General features: G+C 42.1%; 1 protein-coding gene across 2 annotated transcripts in view; it reads left to right on the plus strand.

The window, feature by feature from the left end:
- Positions 1-1,829: 1,829 nt before the first annotated feature.
- Positions 1,830-14,457, plus strand: part of CWC27 (CWC27 spliceosome associated cyclophilin) — a 162,329-nt gene continuing 149,701 nt past the window's right edge. For both annotated transcript variants that reach the window (XM_084833319.1, XM_084833321.1), the window contains exons 1-5: positions 1,830-2,012; positions 5,971-6,067; positions 7,250-7,362; positions 8,358-8,501; positions 10,811-10,909. In XM_084833319.1, coding sequence (XP_084689445.1) covers positions 1,971-2,012; positions 5,971-6,067; positions 7,250-7,362; positions 8,358-8,501; positions 10,811-10,909 — 495 coding nt within the window. In that variant the 5' untranslated portion in view covers positions 1,830-1,970. The remainder of the gene's footprint in view (positions 2,013-5,970; positions 6,068-7,249; positions 7,363-8,357; positions 8,502-10,810; positions 10,910-14,457) is intronic.

Below are 14,457 nucleotides of genomic sequence, written 5' to 3' on the forward strand. Positions count from 1 at the left end.
TCCAAAATGACCCCCAGGCTGCGGACCTGGTCTTTCAAGGGTAGCTGTACCCCATTCAACACCAGGTCAACATCCCCCAGCCTCCTCTTGTCTCCCACCAAAAGTACCTCGGTCTTGTCAGGGTTGAGCTTCAGCTTATTCCTCCCCATCCAGCCACTCACCGTCTCCAGACATTTGGACAGGGATTCTACGGCCAACCTTGGTGAAGATTTGAATGAGAGGTAGAGCTGAGTGTCATCCGCATATTGATGACACTGCACCCCAAACCTCCTGATGATAGCCCCCAGTGGCTTCACATAGATGTTAAATAGCATCGGGGAGAGGATGGAACCCTGTGGCACCCCACAAGTAAGTGGCCACGGGTCCGAAACCTCCTCTCCCAGTGCTACCCTCTGGTACCTGCCAGAGAGGAAGGACTGGAACCACCGCAATACAGTGTTTCCAATGCCCAACCCCTCCAGGCGGTCCAGGAGGATACCGTGGTCAACGGTATCAAAAGCAGCTGAGAGGTCGAGGAGAACAAGGAAGGAGCATTCACCCCTATCCAGAGCCCTCCTCATATCATAAATGTAGTGAATACCAGTTACTGGAGGGAGGGGAAAACATTAATAATCTTTTTTTGTCTTCATGTCCTGCTTCTGAACCTCCTGGAAGTATCTGCCTACTTAGTCCAAGTGCTGGACTAAATGTACCCTTGGTCTGATCCAGGATGGCAATTCTTATGCCCCCATCCCCAACAGGCTAAATTCAACTGGTAAATTCTAATGGCACCAGTCTCTCCATCACTGACACACTGCACAAGGGATGTTTTTTTAAATGCAGTTAAAGGCACAGGAACCTTTCAGAAGGGGAAAGTGGCACCCTTTCAGGAGTGGGGAACCTGTGGCCCTCCAGATGACTATTGGCCATGCTGGCTAGGGTTCAAGCCAAGCACTGTCTGGAAGACTTCAGGTTCCCCACCCTGAAAGGTGAGGCTGTCCAAATGCATTGGACTGTTGCTTGTATCTTCTTTTGGCTGATATATTCTAGCTGATTTTATAAGTTTTATGTTTTTCCTGTGTGTGGCTTGCTGGGGCATACTGCAAGTTGTAACGCTCTTTTCTATGTAGGATTGCACCCTTAAACATTTGTATCCGAGCTTTCCTCTATTAAGCTTTCATGGCGGGTCACAATGTGAAAAAAAAAACCCAGTATGATATTAAGATAGGAAAGTTTGGGTACAAATGTTTTAAGGGCACGGTCCTATGCATGTTTAAACAGAAAAAGGCCTAGAACTCCCAGCACTCTCCATCCAGCATGGCTGGCTGGGGCATGCTGGGAGCTGTAGGCTGTTTTTCTGTCTAAATGTGCATAGGATTGCACCCCAAAAGAAATAATTCATCCTTATCAAGAGTGAATCCCATTCAATACAGTAAGGCTTACTTCCAAGTAATCGTACACACGACCAGGCTGTTAGTTTCGCCCACCCCCTTTCAGTTTCCCACCACAACAGCTCTACAGAGGTCATGCTATACAAGCTCTGTCCACCGGCTGACTGTCTCCGACAAGATCCAACGGCTCTTAAGGCGGATAGAAACAGTTAAGGTGACGCTTCTCAGTCGGAAGACTTTGAGCCGTGCACAGTGCGCCGTACCAATAACCGAGAGTCGAGGGGGAGGACTCTGCAGGTCAATAAGGGACCTGGTGAAAGCGCCGTCCGGACGCGTTAAGCGGCTATCTTGGCTCAGGATGTCTCTGAAGATGCCGGGGAGGGTTCTTTCTGGGGCTCCAGAGTGGGGACTGGAGACTTGAGCTTTTTCTCTGGTTAGCTCTCCCCCCCCGCTAGAAGTGGTGGCTTCCAATTCCCAACATGGCGGGAGGTTCGCCCTGAATTCCCTTATAGGCATTAAGGAACTGTCTTTTAATCGCTACGGGTTTTCGCCAGTCCCGGGACAATCGGCCAGTGAAGGGGCTGCGTTGAAGCCCACACCATGAGCAACATCTACATCCAGGAACCGCCGACGAACGGCAAGGTAAGGAACCACCTCGGACTGGGAGAGGGCAGGACTTGCTTATGCCCGGAGGTAAATAAATGCGCAATATCGAAGTTAGTATGACGGCCGCTGCAGGTAGTGTGGCTTGCTTTGATGTGCCTTATTTGGAAAACTAAGAGATTTATTCTTGCATAAATTTGCGTAGATTATAGCCCACTTCATCAGATGCATAGAATTGTATTGAGCGTTTCAGGCTTATATACAGTCTGGGTGGTGGGGTAAGATTGTAAACAGTGAGGTGAGAAGTAAGTGAAATGCAAGAAGTGACAACCACATTTTTAACAGCTGTCATTCACAATGTAGTTGTTGACAACACAATCATCCTGGCACTTGGTAAGGCAATTAACACATGTAGCCTGTAGAAGGACATATATCATGTTGGAAGATGAGCAAGTGAATGAACTCCTAATGTTGTGGGTGATATTATTAAGTCCTGTAATGCCTTTCTGCATACGTCAAACCAGCCAGTCTCTGTGGAAAAGAAACGGACACAACTTTGACATTAGAAATGGCCATATTCAAAAACCAGTGGGAGAACACATCACCCTCCCAGGACCCTCTGGCATTGACCATTGTGGTCATTGCAGAGCAAAGAAAATTCAAAGGGGTTAGAGTGAGAGACTGTTGAGTTAGAATTAAACCTGTTGATGCATTCTATCGCCAGAGCCTTGAATCAAGATAAAGGATTTTTATCACACTACATGTTTTAATTGGCATACCTAGTGCTAGAGTGTTTTGTATTATCAGCAGCAACTGTACTGTGAATGACCACGGTTAATAATGTGATTGTCACTTCTTGCATTTAACTTCTTTCTGACCTCACTGTTTACAATCCTTCCCACCCCAATGTACTGTATAAAAACCTAAAAGTCTCCATAATAGATGGGTAGATAGCATCACTGATGCAATGAATATGGACTTGAGCACACTCTGGGAGAGAACGCAGGACAGGAAGGCCTGGCGTCCTATGGTACATGGGGTCACAAAGAGTCGGATACGACTGAACAAGAACAAGAATGAAGTGGACTATAGTCCAGACAAGCTTATGCCAAAATAAATGTGTTAGTTTTTAGGGTGCCACAAGACTCTTAATTGTTTTTGCTGTAATAGACCAAGGGCACAATCCTATGCATGTTTAGATGAAAAAAGTCTTACAACTCCCAGCATTCTGGGAATTGTAGGACTTTTTTCTGTCTAAACATGCATGTGATTGCACCCTAATGCTGCTACCCTCTAGAACTTATTTGGAAGGAAGATGTCACTTACTTCAGAACAAGTCGACAAACAGCAGGATTTCTATTGATTTGGGAGCAAATCACTTTGAATTGTGTATTTATTTGGGAGTAAATGCCACTGAATTAAGCGGGACCTACTCCTGAGTGAACATGCATATGACTGGATTGTAAGGCTGCTATTCTGTGGACAAATGTAGTGTGTGAGCACTGCCAATACTGGATAAAATCAGCAAAAAAATTCCTCTGGCTTCAATTGTGCTTTTTTTCAGCCTCTATGCCAATAGGAATTGCTACTGGCTGTACTTGTTTTCACCTAGTTTTTACCTTGAATAAATATTAAGCTACATCTGAGTGCTTCCTTAAAGATTTGTGTGTGTATGTGTTGGCTAGAAAATTATTGTGTACACTGACCCCAAAAGGGCTCTGCTGCAAAGTCTTCATGTAGCACCTAAAACACTGGTGCTGTACTTTGAAGTGCCCCTTATGACCTTGCGTGTGTGTTTTCTTGGAAGGACCCCCTCCCACATAATTTCAATGGGAGAAGTAGAAGCAGAGTCACTGCTAACATCTGAAAGGGTCTTCTGATTGTATAAAGTAGCCTCAAGATGCCTGTAGCGATAGGAAATAACCTAAGGCTGCAATCCTATGCATGTTTAGACAGACGAAAGTCCTATGACTCCCAGCATGTGGCATGCTGGGAGTTGTAGGACTTTCGTCTGTCTAAACATGCATAGGATTGCACCCTAAAATTGGCTGTTAGGTGTGCTCCTTCCCTTCCAGTATTTATTCTGGTGGAAGAAGTTGGGAATAGGTACGGTGGCTGTGTTTAGGAACAGATCATTAGGCTTAACATGACTTCATATATCTTATAGTAAAACTGTGCAACATGTGTATGTTTAGGCCCAGTGATGTGAGCTTTCTGGGAAATTTTGAATCGGAAACGTTTCTGGATAATTTTCGAGAAAGTTTTCAATGCCCTTAATCTGCTGGGATCTATCTGATTTAGCATGGTTCACTTGCACTTAGTAAACAGGACTAAAATAAAAAATATGCTTTGATAATGTTTACTGCTATATCTCAGTTTTTTCATAATAACCAAAATAATTTGAACCAAAATATTAGGGGAAACGTTCCATAGTCTATTCCAAGAAATTCATTGATTCACTCAAATTCTTTTTACCCAGATTGTTGTGAATATTTTAAAATACGACAACTCAATAACACACTTCTCTTACATTGTTTAGATTTTAAGAATAACATGAAGACATTGAAAACTGTTAACATGCTAATTTTAACAATGCAAAGGAGCTACACGTTTACAATTTATTATTTATGCTTCCTAGGGACACCTGAAATACAGTTAATTACACAATAAAAACTAGTCAATTTGACTGGTATTGTAACCATTTGTTGGCCTTATTCAAATGTAGTACTGCTAAACAATGGTTTAGCCTTATGAGAGAGAGTTCCAGTGAGCCTTGGATCATGTGCTTTCTGGACTCCCTCTGTCTCTACCATGGTTGTGAGGTGTTCAGAAGCTTTTGCTTCCATTTTAGATTACCCGTAGCTTACCATATCACCCAAATCCAGAAAAGTGGTGGTTAATCTTAATTATGATTAGCTGAAACAAGCCAAGGTCATACCATAGTGTACGAAGCTGGCTTGTTTCAACTAACTGTAGTTACAGTTAACTACAGTTTAGAGTTTGGTTGATACATTAAACTGCAGCTAATCTAAACCTGAAGCAGAAGCTTCCAATCTGCTCCTCATGGCTGCACCAGAGGAAGAGAGGGAAGGGGGAGCATGTGAACCCAAGGCTTGCTGAGGTGTGACCCTGTTCACACATAATGTGAAGCCCTGTTGGTTAGGGAATTTACGCAAATGATTGTGGCTTAGCATGTCATGTGGGGGGAGTGGCTAACTGTGGTTCCGAAACCACCCCAGCCAACCACCCCCCTGCAGCAGGGTTAAGGGGCCCTGGGGTGGCTTACCATTACATGTATTGTGCTCCCCAGTGATTAAAATGGGCTTCGGATGGTCTACAGGCCAGGACCATGGAGACGGCCACCTAGAGCATCTGCTATTCTGGCAATGCTCTAGTCAGTGCAGACTTTCTCTATGGTCGCTGGCACATCACAAGGAATGGAGCAGTTGGCGCACACATTTTCATGACGTGAGGGTCGCTGGGATCAGCAGCAGCGGGGTGGTGGTGGTTATGGTAACTACGGAGAGGCCTGGCAGTTCCCGGTCATGTGATGAGTATGCATGTCATGATTTCGCTACCCCCCCCTCCAGTTACCCTGACCACCCTCTCCCCCTTTGCGTCTGAACAGGGCCTGTTTCTCTTATTGTTAAACCATCGTTTAGCATTACATCCAAACACACCAGCATTTTACCAATTCATTTTACAAAGCAATGCATTTTTATAAATGGATTTTTTTTCTGTGGAAAAATATAGTGCCAGAAAGTGTTGTCTATCCCAGATCGCTGCTTGGGCCTCGTGGACTCATTCACTGATGGGGTATCAAAATTGTTAAGGTACTTCCACAATGGGCAGAAAGCTGAAATTGATTGCACAGGGAGTGTGCCACGCCTGGCTCCTAGAAAAGCCTCTTTTAGCAATACTCTGATCAGGAAAGGAGCAGTGCCTGCAGAAGGCAAGTTTTACTCGACTACGTAACATGTACTATGCTCTTCTATAGGTTTTACTGAAAACAACAGGTGGAGATATTGATATTGAACTATGGTCAAAAGAGGCTCCCAAAGCATGTCGGAACTTTATTCAGCTTTGTATGGAAGGTAATGATTAAGAAGGATAGTACCTGATTATATTTTGCATGTCATATTTACCAGATTTTCTCCAGAGTGTATTGTGGATTACATTGGCTTATTGCTTGGAAGCCTAGAGCCATAGTTAGAAATACAGAAGAAAACAATATTTTTAAGACCCCAGTGGGCATCTGCAATGCCTCTCTGCAGAGGCAAGCACCTGTGGCCCTCTGACCAGGAGGACTCATAGCAGCTTCTGACATAATTTGGAGGAGGGAAGAAGTAACAGCAGGAGTTTCTCCAGATATTCCCTTCTCTTCTCCAAACTGCATCACAAGTGAGGAGACTCCATCTTTCTTCCAAGCCCTCTGCACTTGACAGAAATACAGAGTTTGGTTTGCACAGAACTGATTTGGACAAGATAAGAAGCAGGAGGAGAAACCCCTGGTGTTCCTTCCCTTATCCAAAATTCAGTGCAAGTGACAGAAGACCTTGCTTCTTTCTGAGCCCTCTGACAAGCTCAGAAGGCTTGGAGGAAAGGTAGGGATCTTTCTGAGTCCCATGGAGAATAAGGAGTTAATCCCACTGTTTCTTAGCCAAACTTCCATGTACCTGAGACAAGACTTAGCCCCTCCTCCAAGTCCTCTGAGATCACTAGATGGCTTGGGAGAAAGGAGACGGGAAGGAAAAGCAGGAGAGACTAGCACTCATAATTTTCTGAACATGGTGCTAGTGCAGTCTACTAACGTTTCCTAAAAAAAAATAAGGCAAGACTATGGTTATGAAGTGTGAGTTCTGTATGTGCTTTGAGTTGTAGAAGAAATGGTTTAGTGAGATACCCAGGAATTTTCAAATGGTCTGTGAAAAAGGAAATGTGACAACTGCTGTGCTAGAGGACTGAGTAGTGAGGTTGGGAAAGTTTGTAGCAAGACAAATAGGGGCTGTCTAGTACATGATGTCAATATTTCTGGACCCCCATTCAACATTATTATTGGCAGAATCTTTCTTTTAAATCTTCTAACATTTTATAACTGAGATTATGGGGTTTGGGTAGCCTGGGAAGTTAGCAAAGTTCTTCAACTTTTTGCATAAGTGGCTAATTTTAAGGAGTTGCTTTTGAAGGAATAAACTACTAGCTAAAATTCAGAATTCTGTCCGCATTTGTCATCTTGAAATTGGTGTAAACTATCCTAATGCTAATTTCCTTTTCAGATTATTATGACAATACAATATTTCATAGGGTTGTGCCTGAATTTATAGTGCAAGGAGGAGATCCAACTGGTACTGGGTCAGGAGGAGAGTCAATCTATGGGGCTCCTTTCAAGGTAAACCTGTGTTTTCATTTGGGTTTTTATTTTCAATTTATTCCACTGTTCTGTAACTTTGGTTTAGATGTCTTATAATTCAATAAAAGCATGTTCTTCTAAGGCTGCAGTCCTATATGCACTTTCCTGGGAGTAAATCTCATTGAACTCATTGGGGTTTACTTCTGAGTAGACATGTGTAGGATTGCATTGTTCATGTTTAGAACACTCCTTTATAAAATTGCATGGTAAACTCTTGTAATAAAAATGTATACTATTAATAGATAGTGTGGTGGGAGATCTTAAGATTTGAATTGAATTGATATGATATGATCCTATGCATGTTTAAACAGAAAAAGGCCTAGAACTCCCAGCACTCCCCACCCAGCATGGCTGGCTTGGGAATGCTGGGAGCTGGAGGACATTTTTCTGTCTAAACGTGCATAGGATTGCACCCTAAAAGAAATAATTTATCCTTCTCAAGAGTAAATCCCATTGAAATTAGCCACGGCCTGAAAGGAAAAACAGCCCTAGATCTTTCAAGATTTTCTGTGTATTAGTGATCATGACAGGGATTTAAAATAATTAGTTCCCTTTGTAAAAGAAGCTTGCCGTTATGCTGTGCCTTTGGAATTAACAACTCCCGCTACTGCTTGCTAACTAGGATAGTAAAGGACCTCTTAAACCTGTTGCTCCTGATGTAACTAAGAAGTGTCTATATTTGCAGGCTATCAGCTTATCTATATTGCAGCTCCTTAAAATTGGTGTGTTCCCCCGCCCCCGCTTAAGTGTCAATCACTTCTAATTTTTCCAAAGATGATATCTGAGCTTGTTCATGGTAACACAAATAAAGCAAGCAAGCGCTATAATTAAGGCAGTTGTTGCTTTAGGAATTGGCTGTAAATAGTGTTTTGATGTAATGTTCTTGAGGTCACCCTATGTGTATCAATGGGCAATCTGTTGAATGACCAAGAGCCAATTAAACTTGTGCGCTAATTGTTCTTCTCAATTCGCAGGATGAATTCCACTCACGATTGCGCTTTAATCGCCGAGGACTGGTTGCCATGGCAAATGCCGGCCCTCATGATAATGGCAGCCAGTTCTTCTTTACTTTGGGTCGTGCAGATGAACTTAACAACAAACACACCATCTTTGGAAAGGTTTGTGAGGTTTCTGTCCCAAGTGCCATTATTTGTCTGTCTGAATTCATATTGGGGTTGTTGTTTTTACTTAAAAACCTCTGATAAAATTCCAGCAAGAGCTGTAAAACCCTTTGGATGAAATCTCTGACAAAAGGAGAGCTAGGTGTTTGAGTCTCAACTTTAATAACAAGAACATGATATGTTAATTTAGCATGAATGGTAACAAAAGCATGAAAAGTAATGGAAGCAGCAGCTTGGTCATTTATCTTGTTCCTTCTTTCTTTCTTTTTTAAATGATCAAGTTGCCATCTGGTATAGCCTTGTTTCAAAGCTGGACTATCATTCTTTACAGAACACTTGTGTAAGCCAAAGCACAATGGGCCTTAAGCAGAGAAAAGTTGCTTGAAGACCAGTGGGTTGCAGTGACTCAAGTGGTCATCCACACACTGTGGCCCCTCCATGTTAGTTCTTTTCCTAGCCTTGATCACAGATGAAGTATGTTTCTGAAGGAGAAGCTGGTTGGTCTCTTGCAGGAAAATCAATATAGAGTGTCATGGCATCTCAAAGCTGCTGCTTGTAGGATATTAGAGACGCCCCTCTCCTCTAATTCATGGTCCAGATCAGCCTTGTTGTTCCCCAAATGCATCATGAATAAGCTTCCACTAGCTCTCCCTTTGCCTCTTTTCCCTGGGGCTTCTTGCCAGTTCCTGTCTTGAACCCACAGCAATTTAAGATTCATAAGAATACTTTTTGTTTAAAGGAGCACTACTTACATAGAATCAGTATCTTATTTCTATGATAAATTGCCCACAGAATGGTCTTTAACTTAGTGGGCCAATCCTGACCTTCTCTAAAAGGACTAGTGCTAATCCTGTGTAAGCCAAAGCAGGGCCTAGTAGTCTGAGAATGATTGGATACAAATATGATTGCCCATTTCTATTGGGACCGGAACAACTTTACACTATTAAAATAAATGTACTACAAATAAACCAGCAAAGGTGAAAACAAAACAAAAAGTTCTTTTTAAAAAGATCATTTACCATTTCTTGAAGTTCGAGGTCAAAAACACGTGTAACATTTTTCTCTCTTTTTCCCCTCTGGTGTCCTTTCAGCTCTTCCTCCTCAGCGTCTCTTCCTCCTCCTCTAACTATCACCAGCTGGCTTTTCTTCAGTCCCTTTCCCCACATTCTGTGCTTGTCCTTTCATGGCCCAGCACTCCTAAGAGCTCATAGGAGTAACCATTAATAAACATGCATGCACACACTGTATCACATGTTACATTACATGCACAGTATGGCGCATATGCATTAACCTCCCCTTCACCTCATCCCTCTCCCTTCTCAAGCTGCCCAAAGCTTGAGCTTTGAACTTTTTTGAAATTTCAAACTTTTCTGCATGTCTACACCGCTCAAGCTTCAGTTTAAAACCAACATGAGCAAAATCAGTCTGGTAGATCTCTAGCAATAAGCCTTACACTACTGTATTCTTATGTAAGATATTTGTTAGTTGCAAATATTGTATTTTATTATAATGTCTTAAACTGCTGATAATTCTATTGGAAATGGCTGACTTCTAAATCACCAATAAACTAAACAATAAAATAAAACTACATGATGATCAAGCAAACAAAAATAATCCATAATGTTTCAGATACATCTAAATTAAGCTGAATCAACACTGAGATCATGAGAAACTTTGCAGCAAAATTATTGGCTTCTTGGGCATAAGATGTCCTCCTGCCCAAAATGAACCTTAATTTTTCTTCTTCTGTGGCTGTTCACAGCCTTGATGATGAGTGTCATTTTGTTCTTTAGGCACTGAGCTGCAGCACAGCACCAGAAGAGGGGAAAGCGTCCTTGTGTTGCTTCCAGAACTGGGCATCTCTTCCAGTGCTGAGATGCAGCTCAGTGTCTGAAGATAGGGCGAGCTGCCTAGACAACAGGGTTCCTCTCTATTTTACCATGTTCTGCTGCAAGATAGGCATTGTGCGTGCAGCCTCCCTCCTCTTTGAATCATCAGCAAAAGAGGGTTCCAACAACATGCTGCAAAGTGAATGGCTCTGTTTTAGCTCAGCCCTAGTTTACACTGCTTGGGTCTGGCATAAGATTAATCCTTATACTTCTGTAGCTGTGTATTTTTTTTAAATCACAGTTCTTGCCTGAGGGAAAAAGGCTGTCAGTGTAAAGTGTAAACTTCTTTTTCATGCTGTCAAACCAATCCTGTTTTTTCACAGTAAATGTATCACCTTCTTTAAACTATTTACAATGCACATCGAAGATAATGTATGATTTTACAGTAGCTTTTAAAAAGCCCTTCTAATTTGGCAGATTACTGGAGATACCATATACAACATGTTAAGACTTTCAGAGGTTGAAACAGACATGGATGAAAGACCAATCAATCCACATAAAATAAAAAGCACAGAGGTAGGTATAAAGTTATCTAAAATAGATTAAAATATGCATTTTCCTTGTCTTCAAACTGTAATCATTCAATGGGATATATCTTGAGTTATTCTAGTAATTTGTTTTACCAGCAAGATAGTGATCTGAGTGAGTCATGCAGAAAGCCTTACATTCTAAACCTGCAAATATGTATTTGCAGGTCTATCAGTTGCAATACCGTTTGCAGCATTCATATTAGCAGTTCTGGATTCACTATGTCACTGAAACAAACCTTCAGTATCCAACTATTCTTAGACACATATTTATTTATTTAAGATATTTGTATACAGCAAGGCTAAAGTGGTTTACATAAAAAATAAAATAATACTTAAAATCACATAGCACATAAAAATACAATTAATAATGTAACTTCAACATAATTCCACAAAAATCCACAGACTGCTAGTAAAGACTGCCATCTGTGGCTATACTATTTGTTTTAAGTGCCAAAGGGCATGCAAAATAGATGAGTCCAGTAACCCTTCTGGAATGTCATCAGGGAGCTATAATGTCTGACCTCACTTGTGAGGTCATTCCAGGATTTGGGGAAAATTGTGATGAACACCCTGCTTCTAGTTGCTGATTATTTCATTTCCCATAATGGAATACAGAGCAGAGCTTGAACTGATTACCATAGTCAACATGGGGAACTGGTATAGAGAACAGAGATGTAAAATTCTCAGAAATTTTGAAGCCATGGAAAAACCCCTTTTTTTCTGGGGAAAAAAACAGAAATTCCAGGAGAAATTGAAAAAATAAGCAGTAGGGTTTTTTTTAGTTCTCTTTACAGATCTAAAGTCACTTTGTTGCTTTAGGACTGTCTTCCCCAACCTGGTGCCCTGCAGATGTTTTGGACTTCAGCTCACATCAGCCCTAGGCAGCATGGTCAATGGTCAGGAATCCTGGGTGTTTTAATCCAAAACTTCTGGAGGGCACTAGATTGTGGAAGGCTACTTTAGGAACATAACTTACATTATGTATAACTTGGTTTGCTCATAAAATTATCATTAAAATCAAAAGCCTAAAAAAAAACCTCAGTAATTTTGTAATTATTGTCTGAATAAAATATACTTTTAAATTTAATATACCAAACATAGACAATTTTATGAACAAAGCAAGTTGTGCATACCACAATTTAGGTTCCTGTTTTATTTCTGGCCAGAGGGAACTGTAGCAAGTAGTCCCTGAAATATCTAATCATCCTAGAAGCCAGAAGAAGTAAGAACTGGATGCAGAGGAGTAATGCTATACAGCATCTGTTCCTGTTTGTAAGGAAGTTTAGGGAAATTCCTAAACCTCTTCCTGTTTATGGACTGAAGTTTAAGGAAATCTGATCTGAAAAGCGATTGAGATTTTATTTAGCTGGGAAAGACTCCGCTTAGGAATGGTAAGCAAACATATTTAATTTAAGAACCTTTAAGCAATCTCAACCTAAAAAAAATCCTGTGTATTTTTTCACTTTCTCCTAAAATTCCCATTTTTTCTGGGGGAAAAAATGTTTTTTTCCACAGCTTCAAAATTTAATAAAGTTCCCAATTAGACCCTTAAAAACAGTAGGTCTGATATTGGTCTATAATTGGCTGTAGAGATTTTTTTAGGATAGGCCATTTTACCATTGGATTTAGGTATTGATGATCCTTACCAAAGGCCCACGAGGTTTACTTCTGCTACACTGAATCAGGCTTGATGGGCACAGATCCAACGTGCATGTGGTTTCCTTCACAGCCCCAAGCACACTATCCACGTACATGAGGAAAACAATAATTAGTTCAAGCAGCTTTGACAAGTGTTTTCTTCCAACACTCTGGGCACAGATGCTGTTTTAACCATGGTGATCAATTTGGATTAGATGTGAGCGATTTTGTAAGCAAAGATTTGTGCGGAATCAATGAGTCGCTCCTGGTTATGCTTATGCCACTTCCCTCCCAGCCTGGCTCTGCCCCATGTGATGGCTTGTGGTGACACCACATCTGGCTTTTGCTGGCATAGTACTGGGAGAGGAGGTTTCGGACCTGTGGCCGCTCACTTGTGGGGTGCCACAGGGTTCCATCCTCTCCCCGATGCTATTTAACATCTATGTGAAGCCGCTGGGGGCTATCATCAGGAGGTTTGGGGTGCGGTGTCATCAATATGCGGATGACACGCAGCTCTACCTCTCGTTCAAATCTTCACCAAGTTGGCCGTAGAATCCCTGTCCAAATGTCTGGAGACTGTGAGTGGCTGGATGGGGAGGAATAAGCTGAACCTGACAAGATTGAGATACTTTTGGTGGGAGACAAGAGGATGTTGGGGGAATGTTGACCTGGTGTTGAATGGAGTACAGCTACCTTTGAAAGGCCAGGTCCGCAGCCTGGGGTCATTTTGGACTCCCAGTTGTCCATGGAGGCTCAGGTGTCAGCCGTGAGCCAGATAGCGCTGTATCAGCTTCATCTGATACGGTGGCTGCGCCCCTACCTTCCCGACCATCTGCTCCCATAGGTAGTACATGCCCTGGTCTCCTCTCGTTTAGACTACTGTAATGCGCTCTATGTGGGGTTACCCTTGAAGACAGTTTGGAAGCTGCAGCTGGTACAGAACGCGGCGGCTCGCCTGATTAAAGGCAGCTGCCGGCAAGATCACATCACTCCAGTGCTGAAGGAGTTGCACCTACCAGTTTTTTTCCGGGCCAAATTCAAGGTGTTGGTTTTGACCTTTAAAACCCTATATGGTTCTGGCCCAGCCTATCTTAAGGAGCGCCTCCAGCAACATCAGACAGGCCACTTAACAAGATCAGCCTTGGATGGCCTTCTCTCTGTCCCATCAGCCAGGACAGCTAGACTGGTGGGGACGAGGGAGAGGGTCTACTCTGTGGTAGCCCCCACTCTGTCACTCTGTGGAACTCCCTCCCTAGGGAACTCTGCCATGCCCCCTCTTTAATGAGCTTCAGCCGCACATTAAAAACGTGGTTGTTCAGGCAGGCATTTGGGATGGGTTAGGGTATTTTTAAAAATATGGTGTTTTTATTGTAGAATTTTATTGTTTTAAACTGGTCTATTATATACTTTGTACATTGCCCAGAGTGGTTGGGTGACCAGCCAGATGGGCGATTAATAAATTTAATTAATTAATTAATATAGTGAGGTCACCATCAGAGGCCCTACTCTGGGCTTTGGGAAAAGGGCCTTCTTGCTCATGGTGCCAACTGTGGGAAAGCTCTCCCCAGGGAAGCTCACCTGGCATTCACTTTGATGTCATGTTGGTGCCAGACAAAGACTTTTTTTTATTTCCCCAGGTATTTTAATCATTACTTTTTAATCCCTGATTATTCGTTTTTATACTGCTTTTCTATCTACTGTTTGTTGTTTTATACGTTTTTATTATCGCTTCTTCTTTTTTTGCATTATGTAAGCCACGCTGAGGATTATTTTTTTTTGGAAAGACATGGTACAAATACCTCAAATTAAAAAAAAAAACATAACATTTTGAGGTGGTGAGATAATACCAGTGCAGTTACAATACTGTGGGAAGCTATGCCCATAGTTTACTGATAG

The sequence above is a fragment of the Heloderma suspectum genome, chromosome 2, assembly GCF_057233095.1.
Source record: "Heloderma suspectum isolate Gila_16-S chromosome 2, 16-S_ref, whole genome shotgun sequence".
Classification (NCBI taxonomy): domain Eukaryota; kingdom Metazoa; phylum Chordata; class Lepidosauria; order Squamata; family Helodermatidae; genus Heloderma; species Heloderma suspectum.